We start from the raw sequence: 15,501 nt of genomic DNA, 5'->3' as shown, positions 1-15,501 counted from the left end.
AGCGTTGAGAGAACACTTGCAGGCTGGAAGTCTTCCTGCTTCTGTCACCGCCGGAAACAGTTTCAGGTGACACAGTTTTTAACCTGAAAACAGCAGTCTCAGGCCAGTGGTACCCTGGGCCTGAGAGCCATGGGCTCCCAGGGGACATCTCTGCAGGTGTTTGATGAGGACAGCACAAGGGACTTTCCACAGTTCTGAGACTGAAGTTGTGGTGTCAGACACAGTGGCCATCTGCGGTCTGGGAGGCATGGAGGGTGTAGCAGTACAAATGGGGTGACCATGGTCAGCTAGTCTCATCTCCTGGGAGCCCATGATTGTGAACACATGAGGTGTGGTTATATTGGGGTCCCGTAATTGTGAGCCCATGGGGTGTGGTCATACCGGGGAGCCTGTGATTGTGAGCATGTGCAGGTGGATTGTGCTAGGGCCCCCATGATTGTGAGCACATGGGGTGTGATTATACTGGAGCCCTTGTGATTGTGGGTTGTACTGGATACCCAGCACTGCAGCTCAGTGGGGTAGTGAGCAGCCATACTCATCCTTGGGTTGATGTTGGACAACCTTTGGAGTATGTGGCCAGAGGCTGGGGGTAAGCAGATTTACAGGACATGGGACATGCTCAGGGCCACAGGCAGATGACCTCATAGGGAGCAGAGAGACCCTTAGTTGTAGTGAGAGCCTGGAGGCCTGAGGGACAATACCGGAAGCCTCATTACATTCAGTCCAGCATTAGTCTGAGCTCAGTTGCATCTTCCTGTCCTTGCACCAGCCCCACACTGTCCTGGCTCCCTGACTGGGCCCTGGGGGTAGGGATGAGTGGCAGCAGCCAGTGTCTCTGTCCTAGGGTACAGTGATTTGTCCCAGTGTTCTATGGCTGCAGAGAACCATGTCCTGTATCCTGAGTCCTGTGCCTTGTCTCCTGTATCCCAAGCCCTGTGTCCCGTGTCCTGAGTCCTGTGTCCCATGTCCTGCATTCTGAACCCTGTGTCCCACATCCTGCATCCTGAGCCGTGTATACCACATCCCATGTCCTGAGCCCTGTGTTCCATGTCCTGAATTCTGAGCCCTGTGTCCCATGTCCTGCATCCTGAGCCCTGTGTCCTGCATCCTGTGTCCTAAGCCCTGAGTCCTGCTTTCATCCTGTGCCACGAATTCTGTTTCCTGAGCATCTGAGGGAACCTGTGTCGGGGTTGAAGCAGCCTCCGGAGTCACTCCCTGACACGGGCATCCTAGGAGAACACTGAAGTGAACCCTCCTGAGAGAGGACTCACTAGCCATTTGGGGCTGTGGAGGTCCCATCTCTTCACAGGATCCTGCACCTCACACACATGGGGCTGCCTGTAGAGATGTCCAGTGGCTCTGGGCTCTGTGCATGCAGAGGTGCCCTGCATGCCCACTGGCCCTCAGGGGCTGCTTGTGTAGGAGGGGGAGGGAGCATGCCCTCTTGGGGTGCCAGAACTCGCTTATACAGCATTTGCTTTAGGCCTCAGTGTTAGACTTGGGTGGAGTTTCTGCCTGCTGTATTTGGGCCTCAGCAAAATCCAGATGGAAAAGTTCCACCTTAACATCCTAGTTCATGCACAGACCAGCCTCAAGGCTCTGAGACCAGCAATGACCAGCACTGAGCCCCTGCCTGCTGTTCCAGCAGCTCAGCAGGCAGGGCCTGACCTGAGTTTCCATCAGTGAGGCAGCCAGAAATTAGGGGTTGCTTGGCATCTCCAGATGTGAAGAGGCAGAGAGCCTATGACAGGCCACATAGAGAACTGGAGAAATAAAGGGATGAGAAAGAAAGAAAGAAGGGATGACCTGCAGAAAGAAGGGATGACCAGGAGGGAAAATCAAGATACTGAGGGGGAAAAGGATGAAGCAGGCACCAGGTGCTGAAGTAAAGTGACAACCACAAAGGCACTGGAGGAACAAAGGAGGAAGTCGCTCCTCAACCATTGAAGCCTTCACAGTGAGAGAGGAGCTCCAAGTACATCCAGGGGTTCTGGGTTAATGGACTTTACAGGTTGATTAGATCATTTCTATGATAATAATCAAGGCAACAGAAGTAGGGTTAAGTGTAAAAATAGAGAAAAACCGGGGATATTGGTTCTGGGTAATGTACACTGGTGGAGGGTGGGTGTTGGAACATAGTATGACTGAAATCCAGCCAGCTTCGTAATGCTCTAACTCATGGTGATTCAATAAACCAAAAAAAGTATACATAAGAAAACAACCATACAAAAGCAGAAAAGATAACCCACATCCCACAACCATGGCCATAAAAGCTCATTCATTGGCCCAGCTTTACAGATTCACCTTTAAATCTTGGCAGAGATCAACAAGCCACAAAAATACATGAGTACATCAATCTCCTTGATGAAAAGTCTGGGGTGCCCCCAGAAGGGGGCAGGCCAAGTCCCCACCATGCCCCAATAACCACACTCAAACCCCACAGTTGCAGCCATACCAACAGCCAGACTCCACCACCTCATGACTGAGTTCTGCAGACCTAAACTGTTGAAAATTCCAGGTACACCAGTTTTCAGGCTGAGAACTATGGGGTTTTCTCAGAGTGGAGACAAGCAGCCTCCCCCAACCCTCCTGTACTTGCAGAAGCTCCAGCAGCCACACCCACAGCACACAACCACCATGGTGTGAACTCCAGGCCCAGTTAAATATTCTGGAGTTTCTGAATCATGCTGCCACTCAACACCTCAAATTCTACAATACTGACACTCTCATAGGGGTAAAGTAAAGTAAAAGTAAAGACCCTCCTGTTGATCATCGATTTGCTCGAGCGGGCCCAGTAACGTCTCCATTGGAGACTTTGTTGTTACTGTGTTTGGCATATCGAATACATCACGGGGAGCTTGCCAGGCTCTGCCCTGCGGGTGAGATACTCTCGGTAGCTTGCCGGGCTCTCCGAGAGGGGCGGAGGAATCGCACTCAGGTCGGCCATGTTGGCTGCATGCAAGGCAAACGCCCTACCGTTGTGCTATCACTCATGAGTGGTCGCAAGGTCAACCTAAAGTCAACCTGCAGCTCATAGGGGTACACCAAATTAAATGGAAAGTAACATAGAAACCAACTAAGCCCAATAAACAAAACCATTAACACAGAAGGTTCAACTAGCAATGAACAGCTTAGTAAACTCTCAGACAATGACTTAATGACCCCATGGTGAGATATAACAATTTTCACAAATTTTCTTTTACTGAAGTACATTTTAACAATTTCATTATCCATTATTTGGAGCAAGCAATATAAAACAAATCATTTTGGACTGGCTAAGGGGCAGACTTGGGGGGTGATTAAGAAAATGGAGCCAGTGAGTAGGGAACATCACACCGATGGTGGGATTGGTCTTGGGGATATTAAATGCCTGAAACAAATGTTTCATGAACAACTTTATAAACCATGGTGTTTAAATAAAGGGGGGAATAAACCAAAAGCTAAAAGACAAAAATGAGGACAAAAGAAGCATGATAGGGTGGAGCAACAGCAAAAAAAGCCAAGAATTTCAGACGTGTCACAGATTCCGCTCAGTGTCAGTGGACCCAACACACCAGCTGAGATCAGAATTATTGGGATCACACCCATGCTCAAAGGCTAAGAGAAGATGAAAATGTGCACAAAAACATACATATTGCGAAACACCCGGGAAGGAGTAAGGGTTAAAGTCCTTGCTGGGGATCAGACAGTATCTGTAACAATGATCAGAGCCATCTCTTTAAGCAAGTAACTTCGTTTTAAATTGTGAGCCTCTAGTAATACAGCTTCAAAAGTATAAAACAGATATGAACAGAACTATAAGAAAAATACATGAACTCATCAAGAGAAAGATTTAAAATAATTCACAGTAGTTAATAGATCAAATTAATAAAAAACAGTAAAGATTATAGAGGATTTCAACAGTGCAGTAAAGGGCTGCTTTAAGAGAGACACAGAACACACCACACACCGGTAACCACAAAATTCACATTTCTTCAAACCATGTGGAACTTGTTGATATAGTGAGAAAAATTGGTCAATAAATCATGTCTCAACACATGAAGACTGCACAGCAAGCCTTCTTGCAATAAAGCCAATATTGGGGAAATTACATTTGGGGCATGTGGTCAGTACTGGACTACATGACCAGTCTTGGGTTATATTTTTGCTACTGTGCTATAGTCAATACTGAGGCTTATGTGGTCAATACTGAGCTGTATTTTCAGTACTGGGCTATGTGGTCAGTATTGAGTTTTGTGGTCAGTACTGGACTAGATGGTCAGTACTGGTCAGTACTGGGCTAGTATTTTGGGTATTTATTCAGTACTAGGGCCATGTAGGACCATATTGGGTCTATATGATCAGTTCTGGAGTTATTAAATCAGTACTGGACTGTGCCTTAGCAACTCAAGGAAGTGTTTCTGCTCATAATTTGGTCGAAAGTCATAGAGCAAGATGTAGCATTGGTCCTGTAAGGACTGGCCCTCAGGTGGACTGGATCCCAAGAAGTTCAATCTCATGTGAGCTGGATCTTGTGTGGGCTTGTCCCATGAAACAGAATTAAGTATAGGTTCAGTCAAGCATGGGCTGGATCCCATAAAAACTGATCCCATGAAAATTGGATCCTGTGAAGGCAGAATCCCATGTGGCTGAACACCATGAGGACTGGATCCCTTGAGGGTAGAATCCATGTGGGCTGGATCCCATAATGTCCCATCCTAGGGAACCCAGTCCCATAGCATGATCCCCTTCATTTCTGAACCCTTGGGGTAGATGCCCAGAAATGGAATTACTGAGTCTTATGGAATCTCAAGTCTTATCTTTCTGATAAACATTCATAGTGTTTTCCAAAAAAGGTTGAACAGATCAACAATCCCACCAGCAATGGGTGAGGGGCCTTTCCTTGCCCACATCCTAAAAGAGCCCCAGTCTGGCTGCCTCTGGTCCCACATATGATAGAAGAAAGGGTGAACAAAGTGTGTTTGTGTGGAGGTGGGGGATCCTTCCTAGGGCACTAATCTCAACCTGGAGCTAATCCCCTCCAAAAGCTATACCTGCTGGAGTAATTTCACTGTCAACTGGGGGCTCAGTTCTGTCCACAGCACTTCTCAGTGCTAAGTACACGAGGACCTTTGTGACACCTCTGCACAGGCCTCTGGGACATGTGAGATGTGTGGATGTGCTGACCATGGTGTCCCCCTTCATCTTAAGTCCTCACTTCATGAGGCTTTGAGGGCCCCTGGAATGGGAGTTCCTTCATGGGCAGTAGTGAGGATGTACTCCGTGTCACTCTGCATACAGAGGGACAGGCAGGCCAAGTGGGACCTCTGAGGACCCAGGGCAACCAGTCAGTGGGAAGCAAAGGTGGAGCCATGGGCCAGCATGGCCAGTACAGAGCTAGAGGAGGGTCCCATCTAGGTGACCCCTGATCGAGTGCGACCATAGCAGCACAGTAGAGATTGAGGCACCATGTGGTCTAGGGCAAGGCAGTGCATGCAGGAGTTTTCTTCCAGTGTTACAGAGAGTCAGAATCCAGGATCAGGCCAGTGTTCCCTGGGGTCTGTGCTGCTTTCTCAATTACCATCAGGGGTAGAAGTCCCATGCCCAATTCCTGGAGACCTTCCTGCACCCCACCGTCAGTAAGTCTGCATGTTCTGGCCCATCTGTCCATTCACCAAAGGGCTGGCTTCACCTGCATGGGGAGCAAAGTAGCTGCTGTCTTCTGGATATCACATCACTGTTCAGAGGCAGCCAGAGGCAGGGAAGCCTTCTAGATCTTCCTCCAGAGTACTTGGATACCCCTCAATGCCAGACACTCAAGAAGCCACTGAGGCACTCTGCCCGAGTCTCCTGTGAAGGAAACATCTCTCCTAGTGAGGGATGCAGTACAGAGGACCTCCAGCTGCAATTGACCCCAGTCTGAACCTCAGGGGGATGCAATTCTTCTTTTATTCAGCCCCCAACCCCACAGCTGTGTGGGACCGACTCCACTGTGCTCACTGTCAGTCCTCAAACTAGCCTTTCTAGGGAACATTTCAGGGTGCTAGAGAGAGCAGCAAAAGGAGGGTCTCTGGTTCTGGTTACCTTCCATGGCTATGAGTGGGTAGCCTGATCTGGCCTCAACAGTGACCCTCAAGCATGGTTGAATGGAGCTTCCTGGGGAACCTGAGCTGGGGAGGGAACCCGTGGGCAGAGCCTGAGCCTTTACAGAAGTGAGCACTTCTGTATGAACTTCCTGACACCCCACCACTGCCCTAGGGGTGCCTGATAGCCTGTGGGCCGTGGGAGGCTGACTCGGGGGCAGGCAGGGCCAGCAGTGGGGTAGGAGGCCCTGGACCAAAGGTGGTGGGCTTGTCCTTTGCCATAGAGGAGTCCTCTGGTGAGAGGATGGGACTCCACAGAGCTCCTCCAAGGGCTGAAATTCCTCTCCAGAGCCCCCACACACCCCTCAGATGAACTTCAATTGAATCCCAGAGCACACAGGTGGGAGGCCTGGGGGTCTACAAGGGCTTGGACTGCCCCCAACTCTGCTCAGGCTCTGGGATCCCAGAACAGCAGGACAGCACTGGTTCTCTTCCCCCCAACCGACCCGACTCCCTCCCGGGGACAGCAGCGGCTTGTCCAGCTCCCACAGGCGGGGCGGGGCGCCTGCTTGCACGCGAGGGGCTGGCCCTGCTCCAGGCGCCTGTCGCTGAGGCCCCATCGCGTGACATGGGGAGGTCTGTGGGCGCTGAGGAATGTGGTGCGGAGGAGGGGAAGTGGGGTGCGGGGCAGCACGCAAGGCTGGGGGGTCAGCTGCCTCCGTAGTAGGGGAGGGGAGGTGGTGGAAAGTAGATGAGGCCTCACTGTGCATGAGAACAGGGGTGATGCCTCCTCTTAGAGCCCCCTCCCAGAACCATCTGTGGGGTTGGCAGAGGGGACCAAGCATGAGAGGGGGCAGAAAGAGAGACAGGAAGAGAGGGAGAGGGAGAAAGAGGGAGGGAGAAAGAGTAAAAGAGAGGGAAAGAGGCACAAAAAGAGAGGGAGGAAAGAGAGAGAGAGAGAGAGAGCTTACAGGACAGTTCTATCCCAGATTCCCAGGAACTGATCTGGGGGCCATGACCTGCATAGTTGGAGAACCACATTGCTGCAAAGGTTGAGGAAACTATGGAATTGAGGGGTTGCAGGGCTGAGGATCTCGGGGCTAGGTTACTGAGGGACTGAAGGTTTGGGGGCTGGGGGGCTAAGGGACTACAGGGCTGAGAGGCTATGGGCCTGAAGGGCTGCAGTATTGAGGTGCTGCAAGGCTGAGGGACTGCAGAGCTCAGGGGCTGTGGGTCTGAGGGGTTGCAAGGCTGTGTGGCTGAGGGGCTAAGGGGCTATGGGGCTGCAATGCTGAGGGACTGAGGGGCTCATGGACTGTGGGGCTGCAAGGCTGTGAGGTGCAGGGTTTAGGGGCAGGAAGTCAGTGGACCTAGGGAATCTATGGGGTCTGAGATCATGGGGAGTTTTGAGCTGGAGGGCTGTGAGACTGCGGAATGAGGGACAGGATCCTGGGGTTCAATTTGCTCATGGGAGGCCTTGGTGACCCAAAGGTGGGCAGATGATGGTATTCTGAGTCCCCACATCACCCATGGTTACTGGATCTCTGGAGGAGAGGTGGGCTGTTGGCCAGGCCTTGTGGAAGCCTAGGACCCTGATCTCTGGCATCCCAAGGCTGGTGGAACTTTTCCTCCAGGATGATTAGAACATGGGGTCTACAGGGGTCTACCGGGGTCCTCTGTGAGACCAGGATCACTGGAGGACATTAGCCTCTGGATACTGATGCCTCGACCCCTGTGCTCCACTTAGGCCAGGTCTGAATTCAAGGTGCAATGTCGTGGGAACTGGGTCCAAAGGACAAAACCAGGGATTGGATCCCCTCTTGGCCCCCACAGCTCAGGTCTCCCTTGCCTTAAAAATATCAATGGGGTAGTGGGGGCAGAGGTCCCCTGCATCTCTGCCCAGGGACCCCAGTGAGCTGGCTCTGGAGTAGGATTCTGTGGGAAGCATTTTGCTGTGACATTCACGCAGGTTCAGAAGTGACTCTGTGCAAGGGGAGGCAGAAGAGGGAAGGAGACATACAAACTCCAGGACAAACAGACAGAAGTATGAGCAGTTGGGATGAGCTACCTCCACCTTTGGGCTCACCCCAGGGCTGCCTTCTCCTGGCACAGAGGTTTTAGAGAAGAGGTTCTGCTGGCCTGGTGGTCTCTGTCCAAAGGAGGTGGGATCCTGAGGAGATGTTGGAGCTGATCTTGGACCTGGTGCTGCAGTCTTGGTGCTCTCTGACCAGTAGGATAGACACTGAAGCCCCAAGTTTATTGACCAGTCAAGGCAAGGGCTAAAAGGTGGGGCTGAGCATCCCTGGGTGTCCTGTGACTGGTGCCGCTCCATCCTGCAGGGATGCAGCGGCACCAGTGCACAGAGCCACTTCTTTAGAAAGAGGGAGTTAAGGGTTGCCTGTTCTCTCCACACCAGGAGCCAGCTTACACAGACTGGCTTGCACAGACTGGCTTACACAGATGGGCTTGCAAAGACAAGTCTGTACAGACAGGCTTGCACAAATGGCCTTGCACAGATGGTTCTACAAAAGTGGACTTGCACAGATGGGTTTACACAGATGTGTCTGCACAGATGGGCTTGCACAGATAAGTCCTCACATGGGCTTGTATAGAAGAACCTGTAGACGGGTTTGTACAGATGGGTCTGCACAGATAGGTTTGCACAGACAGGCTGCATAGACAGTCATGTGCAGATGAGCTTGCACAGAGAAGGCTTTGCACCTATCAGGTCCTTCCCTTAGTGGGCAGCACCTCCCATCTGCCTACTCTGAAAAGTGAGGCCATTCTGATTTAGAGCATTCCTGTCAGGCATCCCTGAGACATCCAACTGCTTTCAGCAGGATTTGGAAGTACTGAGTAATGCTGAGTATGGGGCTGGGGTCCCTCCAGCAAGGACTTCCAGTCTGATGTGAAAGAGTCCTACACATCTGAAATTTCCACCACAATGTAGAGGTGAGGTCAGACTTTGGGTGTGGGGATTGTCCAGGTGAGGACAGGGCACTGTGGCTGCCAGTGAGAGGTGAGCGGAGGGCACAGGGTCAAGGGTGATCCAAGGCACTGACTGTGAGGTCCCACCTGTGCTTGGTCTTGAGGAGATACTGTGGGTCGGGATGTCTCAGGAAGGAGCAGGGAGCAGTGGTATCTGGGGAGCAGATGTAGGGGTGCTTAGATCAGACCCCATTTTGACATTCAGGTGTCACGCTAGCCCACTCTGGGCAGCCTGAGCCCCTATCCTCCCGCCCACACCTCAGGACTGGGCAGGATGTGCAGTAGGGCTGAGGGAAACAGCCCTGTGGGAGACAGTGCAAAGGGCAGGGACAGGGCTTGGCAGGTGCCAATTCCTGCGCTTTGTTCTACAGCACTGCAGGAGAAGGGGCCGTGGGCCAGTGCCTCCTCACCCGGAGTCAGAGACCCTTCCAGAGGGACCCCTGTGCAGGAAGGAAGACTGTTGCTGGAGGTGAGCCCCCACCAGAGTCGGGACCCCATACTGGAGGGTAGGTCATCACCCTCAGGGAACAAACAGGCCCACCTGCTGGCTGAACAAGCCAAGAAAGGTTTACCCTGAAGGGTGTGGCCCAAGTGCTTTGCTTTCTTCTGTGGAACATTTTTTCTTTCTCTCTCTCTCTCTCTCTCTCTCTCTCTCTCTCTCTCTCTCTCTCTCTTTCTTTCTTTCTTTCTTTCTTTCTTTCTTTCTTTTTGGGTCACAACCAGTGATGCTCAGGGGTTATCCTGGCTCTGTACTCAGGAATTACTCCTGGCGGTGCTTGGGGGACCATATGGGATGCCGGGTATCAAATCTGGGTTGGCCATGTGCAAGGCAAACACCCTACCCACTGTACTATCCTCTGTTTTTTGTCTCCTGGTCTCCTTTGCTGGCTTTGAGGTTATGACTGTCCCCCTCCTTTGGGGCATGTCTGTTCTTTCTCTCTGCAGAGCCTCGTGGAGAGATAGGTTCTGGCAAGAATGGGGTCTTTGTAGAGCCTGCTTTTCCTCTCCCAGCTAAGAGATGACAGAGATTATCTCTGCTTCTCTGCAGTTCTGAGTTCATGGCTCCTGGCCCCACATCTATGCCTGGCTCAAGCTGGGTTGGGGGAGCAGACACAGGGCCTGTGCCCACAGCACCTGCCAGGTCTCAATTATTTACCATGATTATCATCCCCTGGTCCATGGAGCATCTCACTCTCCACACACATGTGAGGCTCCACAGGACAGAGAGTGGCTTTCCTGTCTCAGCAACCCAACTACGTGTAAAGCCCAGAAGCCCCCATAGTCTCCATTGCACATCTTGAAGTTTTTGGCACATCTTGAAATCAAATTGTGGCACTTCAACCTTTTTGTTCTGTTTCAAAACCATTTTGTTAATTTTCACTCATCTAGCTGTCCACATATAGGCCACCTGAAGAATTAGCAACTTTGTCTAACTTTGTATAGACATCTGCTAGCTAGGTGAGCATTGGTAAGCAGTTTGGTGTCACTCCAGCAGCCAATGGAGCCCTCAGTCTATGGACTGCCTCCTCCACACTGGTTTGGAAGTTTTTGATGTTATCTCACCTTTTTGTTGTTATTATAAGCTGTTGTTCGATGTCAGTTTTGATCGCTAGCATGTATAAATACATTAATTTTTCTATTTTTTCTAGATTGTCTTGTATGTTGTATCTTGCTGGATTTTTTCCCAGTGGTTCCTGGAGTTTTTTTCAGTAGAGTCTGTGATAATCTGTACATACTCGATCATGTCTGAGTGCATCTACCTTTGGATCGTTGTATTTTACTTTCCTTGCCCCATTACATTTGTGATTTAATGCAGTGTAGAGTGGGAGTGGATGTGCTTTGCCCATTCCTGATCTTTGGAATCAGTGTTTCAAATGATGTCAGCAAGGCCAGGGAGCTAGGACAGGGTAAGGCACAAGTATCCTTCCCTCAGTACCAGTCCTGCATATGCCTGAGCATTACTGGGCGGTCATTCCAGAGTACAGAGTAAGAAATAGCCCCTGGGAACCGCGCAGTGGTCAGAAATAAAAAGCAAAGGAAAAATATATTAGCTTAGGTTTGCTGTTTTTGTAGATGCCTTAGATTGAATTTCCCCCCAAGCCCCCTTCTATTCCCTTTTTCCTGAGTCACGGTTTCCAAAACTTATTTGGCCTACTGCCCCCTTTCAGAAAAATTTTCACCACTCAGCATCCTCTAGAAATCAGCTTTCTGTGAGAGAAAAGCACCCTCCAGTTGTCTCTGACTGCTCCTATGCCCTGGACTGTTCCGGCACCATTTGGGACAGTATCATGCTTCGGGAGATGACAGTTTATACTGTGAATGGATAACGCAGTTGTGGCAAACACTTTGTCTGCATTGGTGAGATGCTCATTGAGTCTTCTCTTCAGTCTGTTAATAGTGTGAGTGTCATGAACCACTGGCCCAAAGTGGAGCCAGCTAGTGTGTCTAGGATCTCACTTTATATTGCTGGGTTGAAGCAGCTAACGTATTATGGGGCTTCCTGTGTTCATGAGAAATGTTTTTTTGCAGTTTTCTGAAGGCTTTGTGAAACCATTGAATCTTCTAATATTTCTGGAGTACATGGAATAATCACTGTTGTTTCCTCCTGAAATGTATCCTAAGCTTAGTGGCCAGCAGGGGTGGAGCTCTGTAAGGATGTTCTAGGAGGCCTGAGTCCTGCGGCTGTTCCAGTGTGACTATTAGCAGCTGTGTCCTGAAGGATGGTGCTGCCTGACCTCTACCTGTTGAATCAGGAGTAAATGGGCTGTCTGTGTGACTAGACTCTTCTCTCCTTGGAGATCTGTGTTTCCTTCCCTTGGTTAGCCATCTATTAATGGTTTGTTTTTCTCCAGATACAAATATTGTTTTCTCTGACCTTTGCTCTGTGTCATCCTAACCTGCACCCGAGATCCGCAGCTTGAAATGGAATCACCTCTGGGATGTGGTCTGGAGCCCCACGATGGGGCTGGGGCAAGTGTTGGTAGCACCCCCTGCCGGGAGACCCCCTGCACAACAGTGCCTGGTTATGAGGGCCTGGGAGCCAGTGCTGTCCCGCCCACCTGCATGGAGAAGCTTCTTTGTCCTTGGGATGCGTGTCTGCACTCAGTGCTGCCAACTTAACCGTGGCTCTGCCCTGGTCCTCTCACCTCCCAAGTTCCCATTCTATGCCTTGAGCTCTGTGGTGGGTGCTTTCTTCCTGAGGGACATTTCCCTGCAAATGGCCCCGTCTACCATCACCACCTGGGGAGCTGCCCTGGAGTCTGAGACACACGTTCTATAGTCACTGCATGCCAGCAAAAACCCTGAGTCTCTGGGTGAATGAGCTACTCATCTCTCAGTGGCTCACTCTTTCTAAGTGTGGTTGCTCTCACCACTACGCAGTTATTTGTTTTATTTTTATTTAGCTAATTAATTAATCAATTTTTTGTTAAGAAATAGGATTTATTGTGGGGTTGGGATGGGGCGTTTGTGTGCTGGGGTGGGGAGCAGAGACTGGAGGGGGCAGCTCCAAGGCTCTCAGGAGTTCAGTGCCCACCAGTCCGGAGGCCCAGGGTTGAGGATGTATTTGACCCCACAGTCACTGGAATGAACTGTTTATCAGTCCCACTGTCTTCAGGCTCATCATTATTAAACTGGTAAAGCCCCACTTTCTGGAGATGTGGAGCTTCTGGAGACCAGGAAACTTGAACACGCCAGGGAGAAGAGCCTCGATCACATGCTCCTTGTTCTGCAGTTTGGTGCGGATGGACATGATGGCTTGGCCTATGTGGACCCTGGTTATTCTGCCAGGCTCCTGCATACCTGTTTGGGGCCAGTGAGTATGAGAACAAATAAGAACATCCACGACAAAGAACTGTCTCCACGTTCCTTATTACAGCCCATACAAGAACCAGAGGCTGGGGACACTACTGAGGAGGTTGCTTATGGTCTGTAGTCATTGCACACTGGGCCCCACAGGTCCGAGAGCATACAGTTGTTAATTTTAAAATTTAGGACCAGGGCTGGAGCGATAGCACAGCAGGTAGGGCATTTGCCTTGCATGCGGCCGACCCAGGTTCGAATCCCACCATCCCATATGGTCCCCTGAGCACCACCACGAGTAATTCCTGAGTGCAGAGCCAGGAATAACCCCTGAGCATCACCCGGTGTGACCCAAAAAGCAAAAAAAAAATCCAGGACCAGAGCAATAGTACAGTTGGGAGGACGTTTGCCTTTCATGTCACTGATCTGGGTTCGTTTTCTGCTACCACATATTATCTCCAGAGCCCTATCAGGAGTGATCCCTGAGCACAGTCAGGAGTAAGCCGTAAACACTGCTTGGTGTGGCCCAAAAACCAAAAACAGGAAAATAAAATTCAGGATGACAATGTCCTTCTTTGAATTGGTGTATTCAGGTCATTTCCATACAGTGAAGTGATTTTATAGTGTTTAAGTTCAATATTTTTTCCTGTCTTATTTTTTCTTGTCTTCCTTTTGATTAGAATATTTCTTAGCTAAAACAAGAATATTTCTTAGTATTCTGTTCTAGTCTATAAATTTGGGGTTGTATATATATATTCTAATTATGTTTGTAATTGTTGCTCTAAGCTAGTGTTTCTCAGGCTTTTTTCAGTCATGGCCCCCTTCTGGCCTTCTTTCATCCCTGTGCCCCCATCCTACTGGTTGGCCCCCTAGTTTTGTGCCACAGCTCCTCATTTACATCATTTTCACCTGTGGCCTCCTTGGAATATTTATGACCACCAGTTGAAAAATGCTGCTCTAAGGAATAGAACATATGAACCCCACTTTCAGTGTCAGACAGAGAAGCTTAAACCCCAGGGCTTCTTCTGCCATTCCCACGTGTGGTATCAGTTGTAAGAGTCACATCTGCATGCACCCATCCCTCTGGACTGGTGGGCAGTGGGCACTGCTCAGAGTCTGTGTGGTGGATTATCTCTGTCTCAGCAGCTCCTGGGCCTGAGGTTCTGGTCCCCAAAGTTCCTTCTCTTCCCACTGAAATGCCCCATCAAACCTGCAGGGGCGATGTCTTCTCTTGCCACGTTTGGTAGCTCCTCTTACTGAGATGAGATTAGGTGTTTTCCTGAGACCCTGAGTAATGTCCACTTTTGAGCCGTTAGTTTTTCACAGGAGTCTGCACGCTTCCTCCCTCAGCTGCACCTGTCCCAGCCACACTACCACAGACTCTATCAGCAGCTGCGCCATGAAGCTGAATGACAAGCCTCTGGGTTTGTTTCTCTCAGAGCAGCCATTAGGCCTCCCTGAGCTTCTGAGTCCTCTGCCTTGGGCTTTTAGAAGCCATGTGTGTTGGATCAGCCATGCATCACAGATCCGGTTGCTTGCCGCGTAAGGTTGGAACAGAGTTGTTCCTTGATCTAGTTGTAGACAGCCTGGTCAGCTTCATCCAAAAGCTCCTCTCCACAGTGTTCTCCTGTGTCTTCTCAGATGGCCAACCTGTGATCCACACATACACATGCACACAGACACAGAGATACACATATGCACAGACAAGAAGATACACATGCACACACAGACATGCATATGCAGACATGTGCAGCAATACATATAAACATGCGCGCAAAGACAGAGATAGTTACACATGAACACAGAGACATACACAGACGCAAGCACAGAAACACCTACACAAGTACTTATACACATAGGTATGCATACATACACAAGTACACATGTGCATACAGACTATACAGACATACACAGATACACACATACACAGCCACACATATGCACATGCACAGACTTACACATATATATGCATGCACACAGATACAAAGATATGAAACATACAGACATGCACACATATATACTTGTGCACATACCGACATGAACATACACAGATGCATACACACAAACATGGCCACACATATATACATGCACAGTTATACAGATATACATATACATGCACACAGGCACACAGAAACATATACAATGTACACATGGGCATGTACATACAATACACATATGTACACACTACTCGTTATATGTGCATGTACATGTGTGCACATGTATGCATGCATAATAAACACATATACATGCTCACATACACATAAACATGTGTACATATTCAGTATACACACAATAGCCACACCCACACAGCATAAACAAACATAGGTTTTCACATGACATGTACCTGTACAAACATGGTGTACACACATGCACATACATAATGTGCCCACATATAACGACTCACATACTGCATACACAGTATCGCTCCAGGGCTGGAGCGATAGCACAGCGGGTAGGGCGTCTGCCTTGCACGCAGCCAACATGGCCGACCCGAGTTCGATTCCTCCGCCCCTCTCGGAGAGCCCAGCAAGCTACCGAGAGTATTCGATATGCCAGACACAGTAACAACAAAGTCTCCAATGGAGACGTTACTGGGCCCGCTCGAGCAAATCGATGATCAACGGGAGGGTCTTTTTATACTGCATACACA

The 15,501-nt window shown here is 49.8% G+C and overlaps 1 protein-coding gene and 1 non-coding gene across 2 annotated transcripts in view; one reads left to right on the top strand and one right to left on the bottom strand.

Moving 5' to 3' along the window:
• The window catches only part of AHRR (aryl hydrocarbon receptor repressor), a 47,900-nt gene that overhangs the window by 6,497 nt on the left and 25,902 nt on the right, over positions 1 to 15,501 (top strand). Inside the window, exon 3 of the mRNA XM_056135092.1 lies at positions 9,422 to 9,519. Within this exon, the coding sequence (XP_055991067.1) occupies positions 9,422 to 9,519 (98 nt within the window). The remainder of the gene's footprint in view (positions 1 to 9,421; positions 9,520 to 15,501) is intronic.
• On the bottom strand, positions 12,902 to 13,036 carry LOC130043032 (small nucleolar RNA SNORA70). Its single transcript, XR_008795305.1, has one exon. It is a non-coding gene; the product is annotated as a small nucleolar RNA SNORA70 (small nucleolar RNA).

This window comes from Sorex fumeus, unplaced genomic scaffold (assembly GCF_029834395.1).
Source record: "Sorex fumeus unplaced genomic scaffold, SorFum_2.1 ptg000110l, whole genome shotgun sequence".
Classification (NCBI taxonomy): domain Eukaryota; kingdom Metazoa; phylum Chordata; class Mammalia; order Eulipotyphla; family Soricidae; genus Sorex; species Sorex fumeus.
Note: the sequence above shows the minus strand (reverse complement) of the source record. Positions and strands in the feature narration are given on the sequence as shown.